We start from the raw sequence: 15,764 nt of genomic DNA on the forward strand, positions 1-15,764 counted from the left end.
ATGAGGTGGTTATGGGTAGATGTAACAGCAGTGTTAGATGACTTGCTGTATGAGGTGGTTATGGGTAGATGTAGCAGCAGTGTTGGATGACTTACTGTATGAGGTGGTTATGGGTAGATGTAGCAGCAGTGTTAGATGACTTACTGTATGAGGTGGTTATGGGTAGATGTAGCAGCAGTGTTAGATGACTTACTGTATGAGGTGGTTATGGGTAGATGTAGCAGCAGTGTTAGATGACTTACTGTATGAGGTGGTTATGGGTAGATGTAACAGCAGTGTTAGATGACTTACTGTATGAGGTGGTTATGAGTAGAAGTAGCAGCAGTGTTAGATGACTTACTGTATGAGGTGGTTATGGGTAGATGTAGCAGCAGTGTTGGATGACTTACTGTATGAGGTGGTTATGGGTAGATATAGCAGCAGTGTTAGATGACTTACTGTATGAGGTGGTTATGGGTAGATGTAGCAGCAGTGTTAGATGACTTACTGTATGAGGTGGTTATGGGTAGATGTAGCAGCAGAGCTCACACACTAAATATATAAGCATAACCCTTATAACACATGCACACGGTGAGGGTGTGACTGGGGTGGGATGGAAGCAGGCAGAGAAGGGTGGAGTCCATGCTGCAGTAGGGGACGGGCCTTGTCTGGTCCTCTGACCAATCGGTGAGTGTGGTGGCGTGATGACAGGTACACAGACAAATGAAGCACAAGGACTCAGAGAGGATGGTTTCAGCTGTGACTTTATTACAGTTACCACTGTCACATTCACAGAGAGAGGGATGGAGAGGAAGAGAGCGAGACGGAGAAAGATGAGAAGAATGGAGAGGAAGAGACGGAGAGAGAAAGAGACAAAGAGAGGGAATGGGAGAGATGAAGAGCAAGAGAGATAAATACGAGGTAGGAGAAATAGAGAGCAATAGAAGTGAGTCCATATGACTAGAACAGAGGGACATCCTGATATGGGCATGTGAGAGTGGCTTACAGGACGGAATGGGAGCACGTGTGGGGGTTGGCTTGGCAACACAGAAACAGGAAATTAAAAAGAACGAGCTTTAAACTCAGAAAGAAAAGCTGAGAATAGAAGGCTGTGGTCATTTTCATAAAGCCACTACTGCCTGAACTCACCCATTTGCATTCCTCCCTCCCTCCCTATGTCATCAGATGAGCTCTAATGAAACTTCTCTCAAATCAATCACACCGACCACTCGTATCTCATACACACAATTCCTTGCAGAAAAAGCACACCAAGGCTCATCAATGTAGCACGCACTGTGCTGTGCAAAATAGAGCTTCTCTTAGTAAAATATGTCTCCTCCACTTCTAACTAACCTTAGCAGATATACGCTGACATTCTGCAACTATCATCTACTCTGGCCTGGAGAATAGGAATGATGTGTGTTTGTGTATGGGTGAGCATGTATAGGACGTCTGTGCGGGGATGCATGTGTACAAAATGACCCGTTCTGAGAAATGTTTGGAGAAGAGGGTGTGCTCGTATGGATTTCAAACGGCTCTAACGGCTGTTCAGTTGATATCGACAAAAACTAACCAAAAACAGACCTAGACAGACGGATGAACAGATGGTGAAACTCAAAAGTCATGAGGACCGGCAGTCTTTATTGGAAACGGGGGGAAATACAAAAACCATAATAATAATATAATACAATATAACAAAAACAGAGAGAGAAACAGACAGAGGGTGGGAGGAGAGGGGGTGAAAGGGGGGCGTCAAGGTGAAGGAGGGGGCGGTGTGTGTGTGTGTCCATGTGTGTGTGTGTGTGTGGAGGCAGAAATTAGGAATTGAAGGAGCTCTTACACGCAGCCTTTATGGCGCCACAGTTAATGGGCACAAAGGGGCGCCGTGCAGCGCGTCGCAGTCTGATGATGTCGCGGCACATGTGGCGTGCCAGCTTGGTGAGGCGGGTTGCCTGCAGCAGGAAGGCCTGCTTTGTCTTGGTGGAGGACTTGGGGCTGCCGCTGTTACGCACCGGCACCATGTGACTGGACTGGCGGGGGCCGTGGCCACGCGACCGAGGCTCCTAGAGGGAGAGAGGGCCAACATTAGTACCCGTTCTGCATGACGGAGAAAAACAACTGTCCTACATTATATATTTATCAGAATGTTCAGTAATATTGATTCTGCAGAATAAGCCCCTGGGGTACAGTAGTTTAAGGTGAGGTCTTACGTTGGGCACAGGGCTGGGTGGGGTCTTCTCCTCGGGCCCCTCCGCTCTGCTTGGCATCTTAAGGCCACCGTACTTCTTCCAGTACATCCAGCACGACACACACAGGCGACACTGCATGTTGGGTGGCCCCCACGAGTACCACTGGGCTGATTGCGTCGCTGTACACACACACATTCTGCATGTTAGGACTCATACACCTCATCAAAGCATAATCAATAAACATGATCAAGTCATCCTCTTAAACACCATTTCCCAGTCTGATGAGGGATGGATGGATGGATGGACAAAGGTGTACTTACAGTAGCAGCTCTCACAGGCTCGTCCTCCCCCCGCTGCATGGTAGGCTCCAGGCCCCGCCCCATTCACCGTCGCCATCTTCCCATTGGTCACTGAGATCTGGTTAGGGTTGGGCTTATTGCTGCGAATCAAGAGGGAGGTAGATACACAACAAATCTTCAACATGAATCCTCTAACGCTGAAGACACACACTGTATATGGACATGATTGTGCACCAACACTCACACACAAACACTTAGACACTCAATCAATAGCACACACACACACACACACACACACTTACTATGTGGGGATGTAAACCTGCTTCAGTTTGCTTTCTGCTTCTGCTGCCTTCAGTCTCTTCTGCTCAGAGAGAAAGACAGAGAGGAGGGTTAGACTACTAGCCAATAAGACCAGAGAACAGCTTGGCACTGGATGCTGCGGTATGGCTAACAGCTAGGTTAGCTAGCAGGAGTGGTGTAGAGATACGGAGACTGACCTGCTGTACGTATCGGTCTGTTGTCTTCCACATGTAATAATACTCTATTATACTGGTCAGAGACTTCCACGGTAGCTAAAGAGGGAAAAGGAGAGAGATGGTATTAACGCTCATGTTTTTTAACTCTCGACCCATTGTTCACCCGTCTTGGAATACCTGATGGTCAAATGTCAACCCTTTTACCTCCCAAGAGTTTTCAGCTGTTATTGTGACTGCTGTATATATCACATCAGGACAAGAAAAACAACAAGCAGGCACTTAAACTGTATGAGGCTATAAACAAGCAGGAAACCATACACCCCGAAGGCTGCTTTCCTTCTGCGTCATTAAGACATGTAGAGGTCTGCGCGGGACTTAGCAATTAATCCCGCTCCCACAGCTTTTCATACCGCACCCGCCCACACCTGCTGGCTTCCTGTCCGACTCCCACCCGCCCACACCTGCTGGCTTCCTGTCCGACTCCCACCCGCCCACACCTGCTGGCTTCCTGTCCAACTCCCACCCGCCCACACCTGCTGGCTTCCTGTCCGACTCCCACCCGCCCACACCTGCTGGCTTCCTGTCCGACTCCCACCCGCTACAGCAAGAATTGCTCCCAAACCCAACCACAGTCCCGCAATTTTTTTTTTTGGGGGGGGGGCCGTCATTGTAAATAAGAATTTGTGTCGTCTGGGTTAGGGTTTGGCCGGTGTAGGCCATCATTGTAAAGAATAATGTGTTCTTAACTGACTTGCCTAGTTAAATAAAGGTTACATAAAAAAATAAAATAAATATATATATATATATACACACACACACAAAAACTAATATTTATGTCATTCTCAAAACCTTTGGCCACGACTGTGTGTGTGTATATATGTGTGTGTAATATCTATCTATCTATCTATCTATCTATCTATCTATCTATCTATCTATCTATATATATATATATATATATATATAAATATAAAAAACACACACACACACACACACATACACAGTCGTGGCCAAAAGTTTTGAGAATGACACAAATATTAATTTACACAAAGTTTGCTGCTTCAGTGCCGTCATCAGATATTTTTGTCAGATGTTACTATGGAATACTGAAGTATAATTACAAGCATTTCATAAGTGTCAAAGGCTTTTATTGACAATTACATGAAGTTGATGCAAAGAGTCAATATTTGCAGTGTTGACCCTTCTTTTTCAAGACCTCTGCAATCCGCCCTGGCATGCTGTCAATTAACTTCTGAGCCACATCCTGATTGAAGGCAGCCCATTCTTGCATAATCAATGCTTGGAGTTTGTCAGAATTTGTGGGTTTTGATTTGTCAACTGGCCTCTTGAGGATTGACCACAAGTTCTCAATGGGATTAAGGTCTGGGCAGTTTCCTGGCCATGGACCCAAAATATCGATATTTTGTTCCCCGAGCCACTTAGTTATCACTTTTGCCTTATGGCAAGGTGCTCCATCATGCTGGAAAAGGCATTGTTCGTCATCAAACTGTTCCTGGATGGTTGGGAGAAGTTGCTCTCGGAGGATGTGTTGGTACCATTCTTTATTCATGGCTGTGTTCTTAGGCAAAATTGTGAGTGAGCCCACTCCCTTGGCTGAGAAGCAACCCCAAACATGAATGGTCTCAGGATGCTTTACTGTTGGCATGACACAGGACTGATGGTAGCGCTCACCTTGTCTTCTCCGGACAAGCTTTTTTCCAGATGCCCCAAACCATCGGAAAGAGGATTCATCAGAGAAAATGACTTTACCCCAGTCCTCAGCAGTCCAATCCCTGTACCCTTTGCAGAATAACAGTCTGTCCCTGATGTTTTTCCTGGAGAGAAGTGGCTTCTTTGCTGCCCTTCTTGACACCAGGCCATCCCCCAAAAGTCTTCGCCTCACTGTGCGTGCAAATGGACTCACACCTGTCTGCTGCCATTCCTGAGCAAGCTCTGTACTGGTGGTGCCCCGATCCCGCAGCTGAATCAACTTCAGGAGACGGTCCTGGCGCTTGCTGGACTTTCTTTAGCGCCCTGAAGCCTTCTTCACAACAATTGAACCGCTCTCCTTGAAGTTTTTGATGATCCAATAAATGGTTGATTTAGGTGCAATCTTACTGGCAGCAATATCCTTGCCTGTGAAGCCCTTTTTGTGCAAAGCAATGATGACGGCACGTGTTTCCTTGCAGGTAACCATGATTGACAGAGGAAGAACAATGATTCCAAGCACCATCCTCCATTTGAAGCTTCCAGTCTGTTATTCAAACTCAATCAGCATGACAGAGTGATCTCCAGCCTTGTCCTCGTCAACACTCACACCTGTCTTAACGAGAGAATCACTGACATGATGTCAGCTGGTCCTTATCTGGCAGGGCTGAAATGCAGTGGAAATGTTTTGGGGGGGATTCAGTTCATTTGCACGGCAATGAGGGACATTGCAATTAATTGCAATTCATCTGATCACTCTCCATAACACTCTGGAGTATATGCAAATTGCCATCATACATGCAGCAGACTGAAAATGTACATTTGTGTCATTCTCAAATGTTTTGGCCACGACTGTGTGTGTGTGTGTGTGTGTGTATATAATATATTTTACCTTTAACTAGGCAAGTCAGTTAAGAACAAGTTCTTATTTAAAATGAAGGCCTACCCCGGCCAAACCCTAACCCAGACGACACTGGGCCAATTGTGCGCCAACCTATGGGACTCCCAATCACGACCGGTTGTGATACAGCCCAGAATCGTACCAGTACATTTTGAACTGATTATGGTGGCGATTTGACATAATTAGAATCATGATCCTGAATTGGACTTGCATTTTTCTGGTCCCTGACTTGACTTGGTCTCGAACCCGTCACCCCCCCCCCTCAAGACGAACATTGCTATCTGTATTACTAGGCTATAGGCTAGGCGTAGTGTGAAGACAGCAGACTTGCACTCTCTCTTGAGCTATGTTTTGTAGCCTACCTTTAAGGAGTGGCTAAACTATAGGCTAATTATATTTAGGAAGTACATTTCTTTGGAAAGATAACTGCCCCATGCTTCTCCGCCGATGCATATGCTATAACCTACTCTACTTAATTGAGACCACACTCGCACCTGATCTCACACGTGTGGCTACTGAACTTGAAGCAGCAAGAATGATGAGAGTGGACACTTGTACTTTCTCTTGAGCTATGTTCTGCATATCGGATATAGCCTACCTTTTAGGAGGACAATTTGCAGGCAGAGACAAATAAATGGGTAATCAATATTTATTAAAAATGAAAAAGTGCAACACTTGCTCACCATGGTGACCTCTACGTGCGCTGCGCCTTTTAAATTATGATGACATTTTTTTGATTGCACCTCGACTCACGTTGGTTGAGTGCCCAACACTTCCTTCCATTATTAATATTAATATATATAGCCAGTTTATTAGGTACACCACCCCGTTCACGAAAATGGATCACTCCTACAGACAGTGAGTCACATGGCCGTGGCTTGCTATATAAAGTAGGCAGACAGGTATCGAGGCATTCAGTTACTGTTTGATTGAACATTGGAATGGGTAAAACGTGTGACCTAAGCAACTCTGAGCGTGGTATGATTGTCAGGGCCAGGCACGCCGGATACAGTATCTCAGAAACAGACGCCCTCCTGGGCTTTTCACACACGACAGCGTCTAGAGTTTCCAGAGAATGGTGCGACAAACAAAAAAACATCTAGTCAGTGGCAGTGCTGTGGGCGAAAGGAATCGTGCAAGCTAATAGGTGGTCCACAAACAGCCAAATAACAGCACAGTACAACAGTGGTGTGCAGAACGGCATCTTGGAACGCACAACTTGTCGATCCTTGTCACGAATGGGCTATTGCGGCTGATACCACACTTATCAGCTAACCGGGTTCCACTCCTATCAGCTAAAAACAAGAAGCTGCTCCAGTGGGCACGTCATTACCAACACTTGAGGAGTGGAAAAACATTGCCTGGTCTGACGAATCTCGGTTTCCAGTTGCGTCATACTGATGGCTTTGGCGTCAGCAACACCAGTCCATGGACCCTTCCTGCCTGGTGTCAACGGTACAGGCTGGTGGCGGCGGTGTACTGCCGCCCAATCTGCAGCAACTGTGTGATGCCATCACATAGCATGGACCAACATCCCTGTGTAATGTTTCTGACTTGGAGAATCCATGCCTCGAACAATTCAGGCTGTTCTGGAGGCAAAGGGGGGTCCGACTCGGTACTAGATGGGTGTACCTAATAAACTGGCCCGTGATTGTATAACTGCCCATGCATAGGTAGCCTACTCTATTTCACTGAGACCACACATATACTAGGCACACTTGATCTCGCACGCCCAACTAGGAGAGGAAGGCTACTTAATTTGAAGTAGCGAATTCTGAAAGTGTGTGAATAATGTGACAAAGATGTGCTTTTAATACAATAGGTAGGCTAACGCATACAAAGCAGAAAGACAACCGTTTCCAAATAATCAGCGGGGCAAGAAGAATATTTTCATCCCAAAGTTGACGATCTATCTGACTGCCCACTCCCAAAAATGCAGACCAAGACGCAATGACCTTTGTCGGGACCTGCAGCCCTCTAACATAATGCCCAACATCCATCAACACGTATCCTTCGCCACTATGGGCGATAAAGACCACTGTTACCCGTGATGCACTCTTGAGAAATGATCCTCTGAATCGGAGGCTACGCTACAAGGCTGCTTTGCTGGTGCTGATTCAAATAGGTTCCGGGACTCCGCCAATAGCGTCGACGAGCTAACCACCTCCATCACCTGCTTCATTAGGAAATGCATCACCAATGTTGTCCCCACAGGGAAGGTTTGCTGCTTCCCCAATAAAAAGCCCTGGATTAACACAGAGGATGGCACAAAGCTAAAAGAACAGGGATAGTGCACACAGGGCTATCGCAGTCAACCCAGAGGATACGGCTGAGGACATGAACGAGTCCAAGAAGTCAAGCTACGACCTCCCCAGAGCCATCAAACAAGCAAAAGGACAAAGTAGGAACGAGGTGGAATCCTATTACATACGCTCCGACGCGTGTGGCAGGGGCTACAGTCCACTACAGATTACAAAGGACGACCCAGCCGTGATCTGCCTAACGATGCCTCTCTACCAGACGAACTCAATACATTTTATGCATGCCTCGACAAAAACAACACCGCGCCGTGCACAAGGGCCCCCGCTGACCCAGGGGACTGGGTGATCTCGCTCTCCGAGGCCGACGTGAGTAAGGTTTTAAAATCAGGTCAACACTCATAAGTCCGCAGCGCCAGACGGTATTCCAGGGTGCGATTTCAGAGCATGTGCAGTACAGCTGGCAGGCATCTCCACGGTCATTTTCAACAGTCATTTTCATCCTCTCCTTGTCCCAGTCTGTAATCCCCACGTCTTAAAATGACTACCATTATTCCTGTTCCTAAGAACTCTAAGGCTTCATGCCACAATGACTATCACCCTGTAGCTCTCACATCTGTAATCATGAAGTGCTTTGAAAGGCTGGTTATGGCACACATCAACTCCATCATCCCAGACACCCTAGACCCACTCCAGTTAGCATACTGCTCCAACAGATCCATAGACGATGCAATCTCAATTGCACTCCACACTTCCCTCACCCACTTAGATAAGAGGAATACATATGAAAATGCTGTTCATTGACTACAGCTCAGCGTTCAACACCATTGTCCCCTCCAAGATCGTCATCAAGCTCGGGACCCTGGAACGAACACCTCCCCCTCTGCAACTGCATCCTAGACTTCCTGACGGCAGACTCCAGATGGTGAGGGTAGGCAACATCACCTCCACCTAGGGTTGCAAAGGGTCAGAAATTTTCCATGGGAAGTTAAACCCGGGAATTTTGCTTAGATTCATCAAAAAAAGTTACTTATAACCGCAAACTTTTTTTGTGGGATACACATAAAGCAATTCTAGGGCTTGTGGCATATTTTGGTTAAACTATCCCCAATTCAATGGAATTGCAACCCTCCGCATGCACAGTGCATTCTTCCATCACATGTATAGCTGATTCTCAAGATCTTGCACACTAATGAGATGCTATTGAGCCCACACTACATGCTTTCTGGTAAGTTTTGATTACAGTACTGGGTGGGGTGAATATATTTTATATGACATACATGATTTTTTGTTAACTAGTAAATAGTAGCCTACAGCAAAGTGTTTTTAAATCATTTCTAACTTGTTTACAATTTCTGCTAGTTAGTTTTTGCTGCCATGTGGATTTTAGCTCGCTTGAGCCTGCTAACTGAGGCGTGTTAATTTACCTGTTTCCATACATGTTTCATTTTAAAACATTTATCTTACAAAGGAGTTGTTTAATCCAGCGTTTCTTAAAGTATGGGTCGTGACGTAAATGTATAATTAGTTAATTAATTACCTGAATTTATTTGGCCAAGTGCAACGGCGCTCTCGGTTCAGTTTGGCAGCTGCGCGAGGGGTAGAGGGAGATGCCCGCGTGCTTCGCGGTTTACCGGATCTTTTTTCTGCAGTTTTGTTGGAGATCACTCCGCGACCCCAACGCTGCAGCGCTGCGGTTCAGCCACTGACCTGTTATTCCGTTCGCCATCACTCACGCTGTCATGAAACGGACTCATGCTAGTTCTGACTGAGCTCAATCGTCATGAAACGCAAATACAATGATGACTTTTTTTGTCACTTTCATACAAACTTTGAGAAATAACGAGGAGCGCCCACAATGTGTTTTGTTTGGGAAAGCTCTTAGTAATGAGTCTCTCAAAACGAACAAATTAATAAAAACGACACGTCCAGATCAAACCCAGGGATTTCTTCCAGAACAGGGCAGAATGCTTCAGGAAACAATGCTTCGAAAGTGGAAAAGTAAGTCAACTAGGAAGGCATTGTTGTCATTTTATAACAGGCGATGATAAGCAGAAATAAGGATGTTCTATCTCTCATAGTAGTGAGTTTCTCTTTCAAACAATCCCCTGGCCTTGTAACGTTACACAGCTAACGTTAGCCAAAGCAAGCTAACTAACTACTGATAGTGCAACCCTAAGTGACAGTACAGATGAACGATCAGATCCTCCTCTCCACCCTCTCCGAGTTGGGTATCTCCGGCGCGGCTCACTCTTGGATTGCGTCCTACCTGACAGGTCACTCCTACCAGGTGGCGTGGCAAGAATCCGTCTCCGCACCACGTGCTCTCACCACTGGTGTCCCCCAGGGCTCAGTTCTAGGCCCTCTCCTATTCTTGCTATACACCAAGTCACTTGGCTCTGTCATGTCCTCACATGGTCTCTCCTATCATTGCTACGCAGACGACACACAATTAATCTTCTCCTTTCCCCCTTCTGATAACCAGGTGGCGAATCGCATCTCTGCATGTCTGGCAGACATATCAGTGTGGATGACGGATCACCACCTCAAGCTGAACCTCGGCAAGACGGAGCTGCTCTTCCTCCCGGGGAAGGACTGCCCTTTCCATGATCTCGCCATCACGGTGGACAACTCCATTGTGTCCTCCTCCCAGAGTGCTAAGAGCCTCGGCGTGACCCTGGACAACACCCTGTCGTTCTCCGCTAACATCAAGGCGGTGACCCGATCCTGTAGGTTCATGCTATACAACATTCGCAGAGTACGACCCTGCCTTACACAGGAAGCGGCGCAGGTCCTAATCCAGGCACTTGTCATCTCCCATCTGGATTACTGTAACTCCCTGTTGGCGGGGCTCCCTGCCTGTGCCATTAAACCCCTACAACTCATCCAGAACGCCGCAGCCCGTCTGGTGTTCAACCTTCCCAAGTTCTCTCACGTCACCCCGCTCCTCCGCACACTCCACTGGCTTCCAGTTGAAGCTCGCATCTGCTACAAGACCATGGTGCTTGCCTATGGAGCTGTGAGGGGAACGGCACCTCCGTACCTTCAGGCTCTGATCAGGCCCTACACCCAAACAAGGGCACTGCGTTCATCCACCTCTGGCCTGCTGGCCCCCCTACCTCTGCGGAAGCACAGTTCCCGCTCAGCCCAGTCAAAACTGTTCACTGCTCTGGCACCCCAATGGTGGAACAAGCTCCCTCACAACACCAGGACAGCGGAGTCAATCACCACCTTCCGGAGACACCCGAAACCCCACCTCTTTAAGGAATACCTGGGATAGGATAAAACAATCCTTCTGCCCCCCCCCCCCAAAGATATAGATGTTGTTCCAGTGGTTGTTCCACTGGATATCATAAGGTGAATGCACCAATTTGTAAGTCGCTCTGGATAAGAGCGTCTGCTAAATGACGTAAATGACGTAAAAAAGATGAAAAATGATCAGGCCTACTGTACATTTTACTGTAGAAACTATTGTTGAAAACTAGTCTAGGTTGGAACTGTTGCTGTTAAAATACAAGTAATACTTTTTATTCTGAACTGGAATAAACTGATTTAAGCAAGATGGTTTTTGAGGCAAACACACAGTTCTGGGTTGCTCATCTGCAACAGGAAGCGGTCTCCTGCCTGACTGAGAAAGCAGTAGATGTTCTGATCCAGTTTGGCACCACATACATATGCAAGTCAGGGTTCTCAAGTACAGAAACAGTGTCAATGCTGTGCATGACCTCAGTGTTGCACTATCAAAACCTGCGCCCAGAATAGACATGCTTGTTGAAAACTTCAACCAGCCATACACCTCATTAGGACTGTGTGTTTTCTAGTCTATGTCTGTGTGATGTGATCAATCAGTTTATTCCAGTTCAGAATAAAAAAAACGTATTTTAACAGCAACAGTTCCAACCTAGACTTTCTATCAACAATAATTTATACAGTAAGATGTACAGTGGGCCTGATCATTTTTTATCTGTACTGTTACTTAGGGTACACGATCAAAAAGCCTGTGTGTGTGTGTTTTCTGTTATAAATCTGTGTGATGTGATCAATCTGTTTATTCCAGTTCAGAATGAAAATGATTTATTGTATTTTAACAGCAACAGTTCCAACCTAGACAGGTATGTAAGAGTGTTTTTAATGGGGAAAAATAAACATGAAAATATATTTATGGGTATTTCATTGTTATTTGTTTGTCTATATTGCTTTTTTTAGGCATAAAGGCAATGAAATGTACCGATATTTACTTATAGTTGCATATTTTCCTAAGCTTGGGTCCCAGGAAAACACAGAATTCTCATTTGGGCCCCAGGCTGAAAAAGTTTAAGAACCCCTGGTTTAATCTAACTGCTTAACTATTTACCTGTACATGGAATTGTATTTGTTTTTTATTACTAATTTTTTCCTAATCTTTACAGGAAAATGCCACGGGCACTATCTGATGTGTGGAGACATTTCACTGCAGCTAATGTAGAAGGAAAAGCTGTGTACATTTGCAAATACTGTGCCAAATCATATGTGAAGAATGCAACAAAGAGGCAGAATCATCTGGCCAAGTGCATAAAGTTCCCTCAGCGCTCACAACAAGCAACCTCTGACAAAAGTCCCTCTACTTCGATTTGAGGTGAAAATGATGAATCAGACACCTTATCGATAGCATCAGCTCATGGTCCACCTGGAATCAGAAGTTTTTTTGACTCAATGGAGGAACGTAGTCAGAGAAATGCTGATGAATGTCTTGCTCGAGCTGTGTATGCAACTGGTTCACCTCTGATACTCACACGCAATGTGTATTGGAAGAGATTTCCGAATGTCCTTCGCCCAGCATACACCCTTCCAACCAGACATGCTTTATCTACTCATTTGCTGGATGCAGAGTTCAACAGAGTTCAAGTGAAGGTCAAGCAAATCATAGAGAAAGCAGACTGATTGCAATCATCTCTGGTGGGTGGTCGAATGTTCGTGGGCAAGGAATAATTAACTACATGATCTCCACCCCTCAAACAGTATTCTACAAGAGCACAGACACAAGGGACAACAGACACATCGGTCTCTACATTGCAGATGAGCTGAAGGCAGTCAATGACCTTGGACCACAGAAGGTATTTGCACTGGTGACAGACAATGCTGCCAACATGAAGACTGCTTGGTCTAAAGTGGAGGAGTCCTACCCTCACATCACACCCATTGGCTGTGCTGCTCATGCATTGAATCTGCTCCTCAAGGACATCATAGCACTGAAAAAAATGGATACGCTCTACAAGAGAGCCAAGGAAATGGTTAGGCATGTGAAGGGTCATCAAGTTATAGCAGCAATCTACCTCACCAAGCAAAGTGAGAAGAATAAGAGCACCACATTGAAGCTGCCCAGCAACACCCGTTGGGGTGGTGTTGTCATCATGTTTGACAGTCTGACAGTCTCCTGGAGGGGATGATGTCTCTCCAAGAAATGCCTATATCACATTCAGCCGATATGGACAGCCCCATCAGGAGGATTCTCCTGGATTATGTATTTTGGGAGAGAGTGGTAAGCAGCCTGAAACTCCTGTAACCTATAGCAGTAGCCATTGCACAAATTGAGGGAGACAATGCCATCCTGTCTGATGTTCAGACTCTGCTTGCAGATGTAAGAGAAGAAATCCACACTGCCCTGCCCACTTCACTGTTACTCCAAGCAGAGGAAACTGCAGTTCTGAAATACATCAAAAAGCGTGAAGACTTCTGCCTGAAGCCCATACACACCGCATCGTACATGTTGGAAACCAAGAATGCTAGCAAGAGCATCCTGGTGCAGAGATCAACAAGACCTATGGGGTAATTTTTTTATATATTTTTTTATTTCACCAGGTAGGCCAGTTGAGAACAGGTTCTCATTTACAACTGCGACCTGGCCAAGAAAAAGCATAGCAGTGTGACAAAAACAACAGAGTTACACATAAACAAACGTACAGTCAATAACAAAAAGGAAAAGAAAAATAGAAAGTTCTATGTACAGTGTGTGCAAATGTAGAGGAGTAGGGAGGTAGGCAATAAATAGGCCATAGAGGTGAAAAATAATTACAACTTAGCATTAATACTGGAGTGATATATGTGCAGATGATGATGTGCAAGTAGAGATACTGGTGTGCAAAAGAGCAAGAGGGTAAGTAATAATATGGGGATGAGGTAGTCGGGTGTGCTATTTACAGATTGGCTGCTCTAACAGCTGATGCTTAAAGTTAGAGAGGGAGATATGAGATTTTTGCAATTCGTTCCAGTCATTGGCAGCAGAGAACTGGAAGGAAAGGCAGTGTTGGGTAATATATGGGGCTTTGGTGATAAAACGGATGGCACTGTGATAGACTACATCCAGTTTGCTGAGTAGAGTGTTGGGGGCTATTTTGTAAATGACATTGCCGACGTCAAGGATCGGTAGGATTTGTCAGTTTTACGAGGGTATGTTTGGCGGCATGAGTATAGGAGGCTTTGTTGCAAAATAGGAAGCAGATTGTAGATTTAATTTTGGATTGGAGATGCTTAATGTGAGTCTGGAAGGAGAGTTTACAGTCTAACCAGACACGTATGTATTTGTAGTTGTCCACATATTCTAGGTCAGAACCGTCCAGAGTAGTGATGCTAGTCGGGCGGGAGGGTGCGGGCAGCAGTCAGTTGAAGAGCATGCAATTAGTTTTACTAGCATTTAAGGGTAGTTGGAGGCCACAGAATGAGTGTTGTATGGCATTGAAGCTCATTTGGAGGGTTGTTAACACAGTGTCCAAAGAAGGGCCAGAAGTATACAGAATGGTGTCGGTGTCGTCTGCGTAGAGGTGGATCAGAGACTCACCAGCAGCAAGAGCGACATCATTGATATATACAGAGAAAAGAGTCAGCCAGAGAATTGAGCCCTGTGGTACCCCATAGACTGCCAGAGGTCCGGACAACAGGCCCTCCGATTTGACACACTGAAATCTTATCTGAGAAGTAGTTGGTGAACCAGGCGAGGCAGTCATTTGAGAAGCCAAGGCTATTGAGTCTACCGATAAGAATGCGGTGATTGACAGAGTCGAAAGCCTTGGCCAGGTCGATGAAAACGGCTGCACAGTACTGTCTTTTATCGATGGCGGTTATGATATTGTTTAGGACCTTGATCATGGCTGAGGTTCACCCATGACCGCTCGGAAACAAGATTGTATAATGGAGAAGGTACGGTGGGATTCGAAATGGTCGGTGATCTGTTTATTAACTTGGCTTTTGAAGATTTTAGAAAGGCAGGGCAGGATGGATGTAGTTCTATAACAGTTTGGGTCTAAGGTGTCTCCTCCTTTGAAGAGGGGGATGACCGCGGCAGCTTTCCAATCTTTGGGGATCTCAGACGATACGAAAGATAGGTTGAATAGGCTAGTAATAGAGGTTGAATAGGCTAGTAATAGGGGTTGCAACAATTTCGGCAGATAATCTTAGAAAGAGATGGTCCAGATTGTCTAGCCCAGCTGAATTGTAGGGATCCAGATTTTGCAGCTCTTTCAGAACATCAGCTGTTTGGATTTGGGTGAAGGAGAAGCGGGGGAGGTTTGGGCAAGTTGCTGCAGGGGGTGCTGAGGTGTTGGCCGGGGTAGCCAGGTGGAAAGCATGGCCAGCCGTGGAAAAATGTTTATTGAAATGATCGATTATCGTAGATTTATCAGTGGTGACAGTGTTTCCTATCCTCAGTGCAGTGGGCAGCTGGGAGGAGGTGCTCTTATTCTCCATGCACTTGACAGTGTCCCAAAACATTTTGGAATTAGTGCTACAGGAAGCAAATTTCTGTTTGAAAAAGCTAGCCTTAGCTTTCCTAACTGACTGAGTATATTGGTTCCTGACCTCCCGGAAGAGTTGCATATCGCGGGGGCTATTCGATGCTAATGCAGAACACCACAGGATGTTTTTGTGCTGGTCAAGGGCAGTCAAGTCTGGGGTGAACCAAGGGCTATATCTGTTCTTAGTTCTAC

General features: G+C 45.8%; 1 protein-coding gene across 1 annotated transcript in view; it reads right to left on the bottom strand.

The window, feature by feature from the left end:
* Positions 1 to 725: 725 nt before the first annotated feature.
* LOC115156891 (metastasis-associated protein MTA3) overlaps positions 726 to 15,764 on the bottom strand; it is a 36,201-nt gene continuing 21,162 nt past the window's right edge. Inside the window, exons 10-14 of the mRNA XM_029704694.1 lie at positions 2,965 to 3,039; positions 2,770 to 2,828; positions 2,489 to 2,607; positions 2,190 to 2,347; positions 726 to 2,042 (exon numbers count right to left, since the gene is read on the bottom strand). Of these exons, the coding sequence (XP_029560554.1) occupies positions 1,797 to 2,042; positions 2,190 to 2,347; positions 2,489 to 2,607; positions 2,770 to 2,828; positions 2,965 to 3,039 (657 nt within the window). The 3' untranslated portion in view covers positions 726 to 1,796. The remainder of the gene's footprint in view (positions 2,043 to 2,189; positions 2,348 to 2,488; positions 2,608 to 2,769; positions 2,829 to 2,964; positions 3,040 to 15,764) is intronic.

The sequence above is a fragment of the Salmo trutta genome, chromosome 2, assembly GCF_901001165.1.
Source record: "Salmo trutta chromosome 2, fSalTru1.1, whole genome shotgun sequence".
Lineage (NCBI taxonomy): Eukaryota > Metazoa > Chordata > Actinopteri > Salmoniformes > Salmonidae > Salmo > Salmo trutta.